Below are 10,489 nucleotides of genomic sequence, written 5' to 3'. Positions count from 1 at the left end.
CCAATGCCAAACAAGCTCCACTCTTATGACATAGTACCAGGAGCACAAGTAATCCCACTTTTAGGATAACTGAAGTAAGTCAATACAAACAAACCCTTGTAACTGACAGGGATCTGTACATTGAACAGCTGCCTTTTGGATTATACCTTTTGCTGGTTTATTTTATGCCAGTATGTGTCAGCTGTTAGGATTCATTTAGAAAAGCGGGACTAAGGGCAAGCGCATCACAGTGAATCTGATTCCTACACCAGTTTGTGGCCTTCATCTTCTCCTGAGCTGGGGCAGCTGTGTGCCACTCACGTGGTGTGCACCTGCCATAAAAGACTGGCTTCCCAGCAAGATCGTTCCATCCCTGGGGAATTGGTAAGTGGCCCATGGAAAGCCTCCTAGCAGCTCTAGGGAGGGTTTCTGCCACTGCCTGTGGATTTTAGGCTGCTTTTACTTGCGGTCGGACACCAGCTCAGTTCAGAGCTGCTTCCAGATTGGGAGGGGGGAGTGTGATGACAGAAAAGTGAGTGAAGCCAACCTCTCCACTCTCCCTACCCAGCAGCACTCAGGGCCAGCTTTTTAAGGGCATCTAAGCACCTAATTTTGCAGTTAGGTGCCTAATAGAATTTTCAAAAGCACCCAGATGCCTCCATCCCCGGGAAGAGGCACAGCACAATGGTCTTTAGGGGCCTAAAGATGAAGATAGCTGCCTAGTTGGACTTTCAACAGCACCTAATCAGGCTAAATGCTTAACTCTCATTGAAACCCACAGAATTAGGCACTTAATCTGCTTAGGTGCATGTGAAAATCCCATTAGAAGCCTCAATACCCCTGTAAATCTCACCTTGAGTCCACCGGACTTAGTGGAGGTACGCTCCTGATTGATATCAGTATAGTTGAGATCTGAATCAGTTTCCTCTTCTTGAGCTCCTGGGCTCTTTAAAAAGCAACAAAAAATAACTGGAGAGAACATAACACTTTACAAGCACGGTCCACGGATATGCGGATGCAGATATCCACGGATCTAAAATGAATATCCACAGATTTGCAGGGCTCTACAGATCAGGAGCAGCTTCTCAAGCAGGAGTGGCAGAAGTTGGAGCAGGGACATGTTGGGTTTGTGCACCATTAATGCAGCACAGCTGTACAATTCCCCTTGTGTGTTGGTATGTAAGGGGAGGTGGAGGCTACAGTTTGATGGAACAGCGTCTGTGGGAGGGAAGGAGGCAGAAGCCGAGGATCTGGCATTACCTGGATCTTCCAGGTTTCCCTCCACAGCAGCAGCAGGATATTAAGGCCACGGAGGTTGTAGCCATCACATCTGGCTTTCTGACTTTTCTGAAGTTCAGAGGTGTTCGAGTCTCTGGTTTGGTTTGTCTCACTTTGAAGTAGGACCAGCCACCTAAGTCTGGATACAAGGCGTTAGTGCGGGCTGGCTCATTTCTGCACAGTTATTGTATCTCACCAGTATGATACTTAACTAAAACTCTTTGAGAGCATCTGTTGCTACTGCCTTGGAATTGCTGGGACTAAATATTATTTGTTCACTCCTTTGTAGCTCTGAATTTTATTGCTACTTAATACTACTTTTGGAGGAAGTACAAAAATGATCATAGAACCTCTGAATACATTGAGTTCGGTCAGTTGAGGAGGCGCAGAGTCAGAAACAGTAGCGTAGTTGAGGGTAAATAGAGTTTACCCACTTCTCTTTTGCAGAATATTGAGTTATTTTAGGTGTTTAGCCCCTTTTTTACCACTACACCACTGCTCAGAAATAATTCTAGTCATGTTCCCTCAAAAACCAGTATTAGAAAGCATCTGTTACTAATTCACGATAGTCCTTTTGTTCCTATGACTCCAACAACGCTGGGCAAGTTTCTTGGATATGCAGACTGCAGTTTTCTAAAGTCCAAAGCTAAAATATTTCTGACTACTAACAATATGCCTGTCTGAAAACAAATGCTCCACTGAACCACATCAGAACCCTGATGCCAGAATGCATCCTCTACTTACTGACTCATGGAGCTCATCTACACTCAACAGGATTGCCCATGAGTTCAGTAGGAGAAATGATGCTATAAAGCAGTGGTTCTCAACCAGGGGCACATATACCCCTGGGGGTATGCAGAGGTCTTCCAGGGGATACATCAACTCATCTAGATATTTGCCTAGTTTTACAACAGGCCACATAAAAAGCGCTAATGACGTCAGTACAAACTAAAATTTCATACAGATACTCACTTGTTTATTCTGCTCTGTATGCTATACACTGAAATGTAAGCACAATATTTATATTCCAAGTGATTTTATAATTGTGTAGTAAAATGACACAATAAGCAATGTGTCAGTAACAGTGTGGCTGTGACCCTTGGATTTTTATGTCTGATTTTGTAAGCAAGTAGTTTTTAAGTGAGGTGAAACTTGGGGAATACAGGACAAATCAGACTCCTGAAAGGCGTACAGTAGTCTTGAAAGGTTGAAAGCCACTGCTATAAAGAGCAGCCATCCCCACAGCCCCAACATTAATTCATGCCTTTCAGAACTGTGGAGACCAAACCCCATGGAGCACCCAGAGAAGAAAGTTAGGAGTGTGCATGGCATTGAACCAACAGAGTCCCCTATGTGCCTCAGACCAGGTCCCGTGGATTCTGCTACCCTCTGCTCATTGAGCTTGCATTTGGCCATCATTTTGAGAAATGCCAACTTAACCCTAAGTGGGTTACTTCCACCTGCTGCATATCTGCAGTTGAGCTCTACCTGAGTTTGGAAACTGGGTAGCAATACATAAGAACGGTCATACTGCATCAGACCAAAGGTCCATCTAGCCCAGTATCCTGTCTTCCAACAGTGGCCAAAGCCAGGTGCCCCAGAGGGAATGAATAGAACAGGTAATCATCAAGTGATCCGTCCCCTGTTGCCCATTCCCATCTTCTGGCAAACAGAGGCTAGGGACACCATCCCTGCCCATCCTGGCTAATAGCCATTGATGGACCGATCCTCCAGGAATTTATCTAGGTCTTTTTTTAAACCTTGATATTTTTATACCCTGACCTTTTCTGATGACAAAGATCGAGCCAAGTGCCAACAACTAAGAAACAGAACACATCATTTTTTTAAGCATATAGTTTAATGTAAAAATGATTGAATTCCAACATTCACAGGAATGAGAAAATTGCAACATGAGCCTCAACATTTTTCCATTCATCGAACAAAATAAATAAAATAATTAACATAACAAAATCCTAACACACACAACAGCAGGAACATGAAATATTCTATCTTCATACGGAATTAGCATATTAGAAAAAATCCAGATGAATCAAAATCACTTAAATAAATAAAGTTTGAGGGGTTTTTTCTACTCAAATATTAACTTTTTAAATAGAGAGCGAGATATAAAGACATTGATGTGCTATAGCACAATAACTAATGCTCCCCAAATAACAGCACTTTGGCTGCTTCATTTCGGAAAGCCACAAAACCCCAGTCAGTAGCTAGCCTCAGGCTGGCTATGACTCATGGTGCTGTTGATGCAACATACCAGTGCAGGGGAGGGGTAACTGTTGCCAGTTTACTGCTCTCACAGCGGAAGAGCAAGGCTTAGAATAAATACAGCTGCGCTGCAAGTGCATTGCACTCATACAACCCTGTTCAGCTGAAGTGGTTTCCAAAGGGTCTTCATTTCCCTCAGCAAATCACTTTTCCCTATCCAGTGTTTTCACCTTCAGAAAGTGGCATATCCCATGGACAACTGAGCCTTTTAAAAAAAAAAAATCTTTCTTAAAATGATGCGCCTCAATAAATAAATACATAAATAGAAAATAGATACTGCTAGCTGGAGTCTGCCTGAAAACATGCTAACAGATGGAGGTGGGCTGCTTGCAGATGGACTGGCATTTTCACAGAGATGTTTCCTTCAAGGGGAAACATCAGTGATTTTTCTTCTTTGGCTTCTCTCAGCGTTTTGCCTCACCATTGGCTTGAGCTCTGTAAAGAGGGGGAGAAAAGGAATAGTTTAGAAACCTGTTCATGGAACAATTACTAGATAGAACATGAGAACTCTTAGCCTGCTCTCAACCATATCAGTGAAACTTCATTAACTTTGACATAGTTACTCGTGGTTCACACCAGAGGAAAATCTGGCGGTGGACCACCCTGGTTTTTCAGACGCACTGAGCACATGTGAGTCCAATTGTCTCCAGAAGACGTTGCAGCTGCCTAGTATATGTGGCCATTATCAATGACTTCCCCAAGCTCACACAGGAAGTCTGGGGCACAGCAGGGAACAGGAAGAACCTGGTTCCATAATCTAACCACTAGGCCACCTTTAAGGTAGGATATGGTGATTATTTACTGGATTGAGAGAGACAAGTTTTGGGAAAGATTACTTTGCCCTGAGAAGAGGTAACTCTTAAGCAGCTTGTGCTAAGGAACCACCTAGTTATTCTTTTAAAATAATTTTTCATGAAATTGTTCTGAGAATGAATGACTTACTTGTCCAAAATTGCTTTAATGATGATCTTCACCCATTGAGCAGTGGGATCCAAACACACTTCTCTGCCATCCTTAAGAGTAGCGCTGCAAAGAAGGAAAACAAAGGTCAGGTATCTATCGACTTGGTGGACTCTGTGAACTCTCATCAGGGTATCTTTCAACCTTTTAAAATACAGGCACGGCTGGTGTCAATTGACATAGTTCCATTGACTTCACTAGAGAGCTACACCAATTTATACTAGCGGAGGATCTGGCCCTACATCACTTGTTTGCTTTAAAATGTTCCAGGTATGCAAAAACAAACAAACAAAACCTCCCTCCCTCTCTCTCTCTATATATATATATGACTTCATTTTTTTTAATATTGCCTGGTATCTCTCTTTCTCTCTGTACATGTGTGTATATATATAAAATGTCTTTGTCTGCATTGGTATTGCTTTTTACATAAAGGGCTGAATCCTGCATTCCTCCATCAGGGAAACCACTTATGTACTCAGCGGAGAATTTTCAGTGGGAGTCTTGCCTGCAGAAGGACTGGAGGAATTGGGTTGAAAGGTTGTATTGGGGATTAATAATTTTTCCTGCCCTTCCAATGCAGGTTCTAGCACTCTATAGATAATGCCCATGGGGATTTGTATTTCCATCCCAGAGATGCTGGACACTATGAAAAGCAAAGTGCAATACCTAAAATAACATCTTTAGAAAGAATAAAAATCACTCTTATGGAGTCTCCCTGGGTGGTGTGGGCCTACTAGTGCTCCCCACCCCTTTGAAAATTCCCGGACAAGCACAATGCAAAGCTGTCTCCTAGTTTAGCAGCAGGTAGAATTTTGCAAAACTACTTACATGATTTCAGTGTTCTGGCAGTGAGGTCCACTCGGGGTCAGCTTCACGTCCCGAATGTTCCCGGGACGGATGAAGTTGGAATGCAAGGTGATGCACTGGCATCGGAGCTCATTCCCCATCCTTGCCAGACTCATCCCTGGAAAAGAACAAGAATTGTGTCGGGTTAGCTGAATATCTCACCATCTATACATGTGAAGCAGAGCGCTTGATTTTGCTTGTTGCTTGATCAGACATGCTTGCTCTCTGTTTTTTTCACAGGGGTCTTGGCTAAAAGGTTACCTTGGTTCTCACCTCTAAAACTTAATTATGAAAAGGTATGGAGAGTGCTTGATGCTGCTGCAAAATAACGTTTGGGTTTTTTTTAAAGACAATTCTAAGTCACCAGTTTTTCTTTTTTTAAACCTGCCCTTACTTGGCCAGATTCTGATCTAGTTACAATGATGATGAGCCTAGATTTAAAATCATGTAACTGAGGATAAGATCTGGTCCCTTGCTTTTCATCCGTTTTGAGGACTATCTCTGATCATGTTCTGTGCTCCTATTGCTTATTCCCCACTCCAAGTTGCATCTTCCTATGTTTGAGGCAACGTGGTGTCACAAACAGGTTGATGACCTCATGCAGGGAAGAAGCAAGAGGCGCAGATGAACGTTGTAATCAGACGAGCCCGCCTTCACTCAAATGTCTTTAGAACCAGGGGAAAAGCAGATAGTGAAAATGAGGCAGAAGCATAACTTTCTATAGCAAAGAGACTATTTCTCAAAATTTTCCACCAGGTGTCAGCAGCTCTTCAGAGCAGTGACTGATTTACAGCTCTCTCAGATAGGGTGACCAGACAGCAAATGTGAAAAATCAGGACAGGGGGTGGGGGGTAATAGGAGCCTATATAAGAAAAAGACCCCAAAATTGGGACTGTCCCTATAAAATCAGAACATCTGGTCACCCTACTCTCAAATGAAAATCCTTTGAAAAAGTTTTAAGACGACCTCAACTTTTTAAAAAATAAGCCTAAAATATCTCTCCATGCATAACTAAGCAAAGTCAGTTGAGCCCGAGGAAGGATTTTGCTTACCTTCTGACACCGCTGCGTAGGTTAGGAAAAGAGCCAAGACAGCAACAACCAACTTCCCATTCATGATGAGAGGCGAGGCGAGCTTTTCTCCTTGATTCTGCTGGCTCTGCGTGCTAGGAAGGAGCAGTGAGCTCTCTTGTTGTCTCGGAAGATTTCTGATGTCTGAGCTGTGTAACCCAACCCTCTTATATACCGTCCGGGGCGTGTGAGGCAGCACCGTGTTTGGATTGTGTCAGGAAATTCCCAAAGTGTGCAAGACGCTATTGCAAAATGAGTCACATGGCTGTGGGCAAAATCCCTTCCTAGATGAGCCTGAAATTAGTTATCCTTTCAATCAAGCTCCTTATGAATGAATTAAATATAAAAGATATACAACATCGCCGTGTAGTTAGCTCAGTATAACTGGTTGGTTTCTATAACTCATTATTATTCTTTTATTATTAATATGACTGTCCCTTTATATTCTTTATCTTAACATGTGGCTGGTTAAGAAGACATTCAACTCGTGACTTTCCCTGACCATTTTTTGATTGGATATGCTGGGAGGGTTAGTAGAAATGAACTATGCTTTAAATCCAGTGGCCTGTCTCACACGCAGCTATAATATCTATAATTTTTCTTTCTAAATGTGGAGTTAGCTCCTACTTTTCTCCTTACATTGATTTTAAACACCTGAAATCAAGGTGAAAACTCCATACCATCTTCAATGGGGCCAGGAGTTTTGATCCTCTGTTTGTAGGATATAGTCTTAGTCTTATTCTCTGGCATTTTTTCCTCCCCACCCTAACCAGGAGTTTTCCTCTAACACAATAGTGCTATGTAGTGTCCTCAATGTCTGTTGGATCTCCTCATGCATACTAAGGTATGTTCAGGGCTTGGTCAAAAGCAAAACCCTATTACTCTTTTTTGTAAACTTTGTCTAAAAGTTACTGGTATGATGGACAGTTATCAGATGGACAGATTTGTTCTCAGTCACCCTGGGACCAAGTTCTGAGGAGTGTGAGGCGTAATGGAGAGAACGAGACAGTAGTGGGCAAGTGGAAAGCATCTGCCCCTGGATGACTCCGCATGGCCTGTGGCAAGGTGTTCCACAGGGCCACACCACCTCTGGGTTCCCTCCATTTTTGAGTCTGCTCAGGCCTACAAGCTACGGCCTACGCTGCCCTAGAAAAGGTTTGCCAATATAGCTGAACTGGCAATGCTACGCTGCCAAACGATTCTAGTGCAGATGCACCTTATATCGGCAAAAGAGGGCTGTTGTCAGTGTAGATTATATTGGTTCCCTGAACAAAATTAGCTATGCTGACATGAGGACTTTTTTGCCAGGATAACTGAATCTACACTTTTCAGAGCGGTAGCCGTGTTCATCTGTATCAGCAAAAACAACGAGGAGTCCTTGTGGCACCTTAGAGACTAACAAATTTATTTGGGAATAAGCTTTCATGGGCTAGAACCCACTTCTTCAGATGCATGGAGTGGAAAATACAGGAGCAGGTAAAAATACATGAAAAGATGTTAGTTGTCTTACCAAGTGTGAGGTCAGTCTAATGAGATAATTCAGTTGTCATCTGGATACCAAGGGAGGAAAAATAACTTTTGAAGTGGTAATGAGAGTGGCCCATTTCAGACAGTTGGCAATAAGGTGTGAGTAACAGTAGGGGGAAATGAGTATTGGGGAAATTAGGTTCAGGTTTTGTAATGACCCAACAACTCCCAGTCTTTATTCAGGCCTAATCTGATGGTGTCCAGTTTGCAAATTAATTCAAGTTCTGCAGTTTCACATTGGAGTCTGTTTTTGAAGTTTTTTTGTTGAAGAATTGCCACTTTTAGGTCTGTTATTGAGTGACCAGGAAGATTGAAGTATTCTCCTACTGTTTTTTGAATGTTGTGATTCCTGATGTCAGATTTGTGTCCATTTCTTTTGCGTAGAGACTGTCCAGTTTGGCCAATGTACGTGGCAGAGGGGCATTGCTGGCACATGATGGCATATATCTCGTTGGTAGATGTGCAGGTGAACGAGCCTCTGATGGTGTGGCTGATGTGGTTGGGTCCTATGATGGAGTCCCTTGAATAGATATGTGGACAGAGTTGGCACCGGGGTTTGTTGCAGGGTTTGGTTCCTGGGTTGGTGTTTTTGTTGTGTGGTGTGTGGTTGCTGGTGAGTATTTGCTTCAGGTTGGGAGGCTGTCTGTAAGCGAGGACTGGCCTGTCCCCCAAGGTCTGTGAGAGTGAGGGATCGTCCTTCAGGATAGGTTGTAGATCCTTGATGATGCGCTGGAGAGGTTTTAGTTGGGGGCTCTAGGTGACAGCTAGTGGAGTTCTGTTACTTCCTTTGTTGGGTCTATCTTGTAGTAGGTGACTTCTGGGTACCCTTCTGGCTCTGTCAATCTGTTTCTTCACTTCACCGGGTGGGTATTTTAGTTTTAAGAACACTTGATAGAGATCCTGTAGGTGTCTGTCTCTGTCTGAGGGATCGGAGCAAATGCGGTTGTATCTTAGAGGTTGGCTGTAGACAATGGATTGTGTGATGTGGTCTGGATGAAAGCTGGAGACATGTAGGTAAGTATAGCAGTCCGTAGGTTTCCGGTCTAGGGTGGTGTTTATGTGACCATCACTTATTTGCACAGTACTGTCCAGGAAGTGGACCTCTTATGTGGACTGGTCCAGACTGAGATTGATGGTGGGGTGGAAATTGTTGAAATCTTGGTGGAATTACTCAAGGGCCTCCTTCCCATGGGTCCAGATGATGAAGATGTCATCAATATAGCACAAGTAGAGTAGGGGCGTAAGGGGCCGAGAGCTGAGGAAGCGTTGTTCCAAGTCAGCCATAAAAATGTTGGCATACTGTGGGGCCATGCGGGTACCCATAGCAGTCCCGCTGACTTGAAGGTATTAAATTGTCTCCAAATCTGAAACAGTTCTGGGTGAGGACAAAGTCTCAAAGTTCAGCCTCCAGGTTTGCCGTGATGGTATCGGAGATGCTATTCCTGATGGATTGTAGTTCATCTTTGTGTGGAATGTTGGTGTAGAGGGCTTCTACATCCATAGTGGCCAGGATGGTGTTTTCTGGAAGATCACTAAAGGATTGTAGTTTCCTCAGGAAGTCAGTGGTGTCTCGAAGATAGCTGGGAGTGCTGGTAGCGTAGGGCCTGAGGAGAGAGTCTACATAGCCAGATAATCCTGCTGTCAGGGTGCCAATGCCTGAGATGATGGGGCGTCCACAATTTTGGGGTAGCAGATAGAATACCCCTGGTCGGGGCTCTAGGGGTGTGTCAGTGTAGATTTGTTCTTGTGTTTCTTTCGGGAGTTTCTTGAGGAGATGTTGTCGTTTCTTTAGGGCTTTTGCCAGTTTAGAAATGTTGTTGTAAAAAATTCATTCCCCTAAGTTACGTTAGTTTCTAGTGTAGACCTGCCCTTAAACTTACATTTATTCTCAATGCCAAACAAGCTCCACTCTTATGACATATTCCCAGGATCACAAGTAATCCCATCTTTAGGATAACTGAGGTAAGTCGGTACACCCGAACACTTCTAACTGATAGGGATCTGTACATTGAACATCTGCCCTTTGGATTATATCTTTTGCTGGTTTATTTTATGCCAGTATTTGTCAGCTGTTAGTCAGGACGCATTTAGATTGCAACACATCAGTTCTCTGTTTGTTATATCCCTTTGTCATATTTACTTAAGGAATTACCATAGTTCTGTGTGTCTTTCTTATTGCTGGCAATGAACAATTAGAAGTCACAGCTGTCCCTCTACGGTGGTTCATTTAGAGAAGAATGGTAGACCAGCTCTTATTTATCTCAATTGTATATTCCATCCCTACCAAGGGCCCAGAAATGTCAACTATTTTTTGCATGTAGTGTATTGGGAGCTGAAGTCTATAAATCATAACTTAGAAAATAGCTATTTTTTCCTCTCGGAATGTGGCTGGTGAACCATAGTAATGATCTGAACCATGGTGCTTAATTAAATGAAGAAGGTCCATGATGGAAAGAATAGTGGGACTAAGGGCAAGCGCATCACAGTGAATCTGATTCCTGCACCAGTTTGTGGCCTTCATCTTCTCCTGTGCTGGGGCAGCTGTG

The 10,489-nt window shown here is 43.2% G+C and overlaps 1 protein-coding gene across 1 annotated transcript; it reads right to left on the bottom strand.

Moving 5' to 3' along the window:
* Positions 1–3,139: 3,139 nt before the first annotated feature.
* On the bottom strand, positions 3,140–6,537 carry LOC128837573 (interleukin-8-like). Its single transcript, XM_054028794.1, has 4 exons — positions 6,399–6,537; positions 5,329–5,464; positions 4,483–4,566; positions 3,140–3,975 (listed from the first exon to the last, which is right to left on the bottom strand). Exons 1-4 carry the CDS (start codon positions 6,460–6,462, stop codon positions 3,945–3,947), a joined length of 315 nt encoding a protein of 104 aa, XP_053884769.1. The 5' UTR covers positions 6,463–6,537; the 3' UTR covers positions 3,140–3,944.
* Positions 6,538–10,489: the final 3,952 nt, after the last annotated feature.

The sequence above is a fragment of the Malaclemys terrapin genome, chromosome 5 (genome assembly GCF_027887155.1).
Source record: "Malaclemys terrapin pileata isolate rMalTer1 chromosome 5, rMalTer1.hap1, whole genome shotgun sequence".
Classification (NCBI taxonomy): domain Eukaryota; kingdom Metazoa; phylum Chordata; order Testudines; family Emydidae; genus Malaclemys; species Malaclemys terrapin.
Note: the sequence above shows the minus strand (reverse complement) of the source record. Positions and strands in the feature narration are given on the sequence as shown.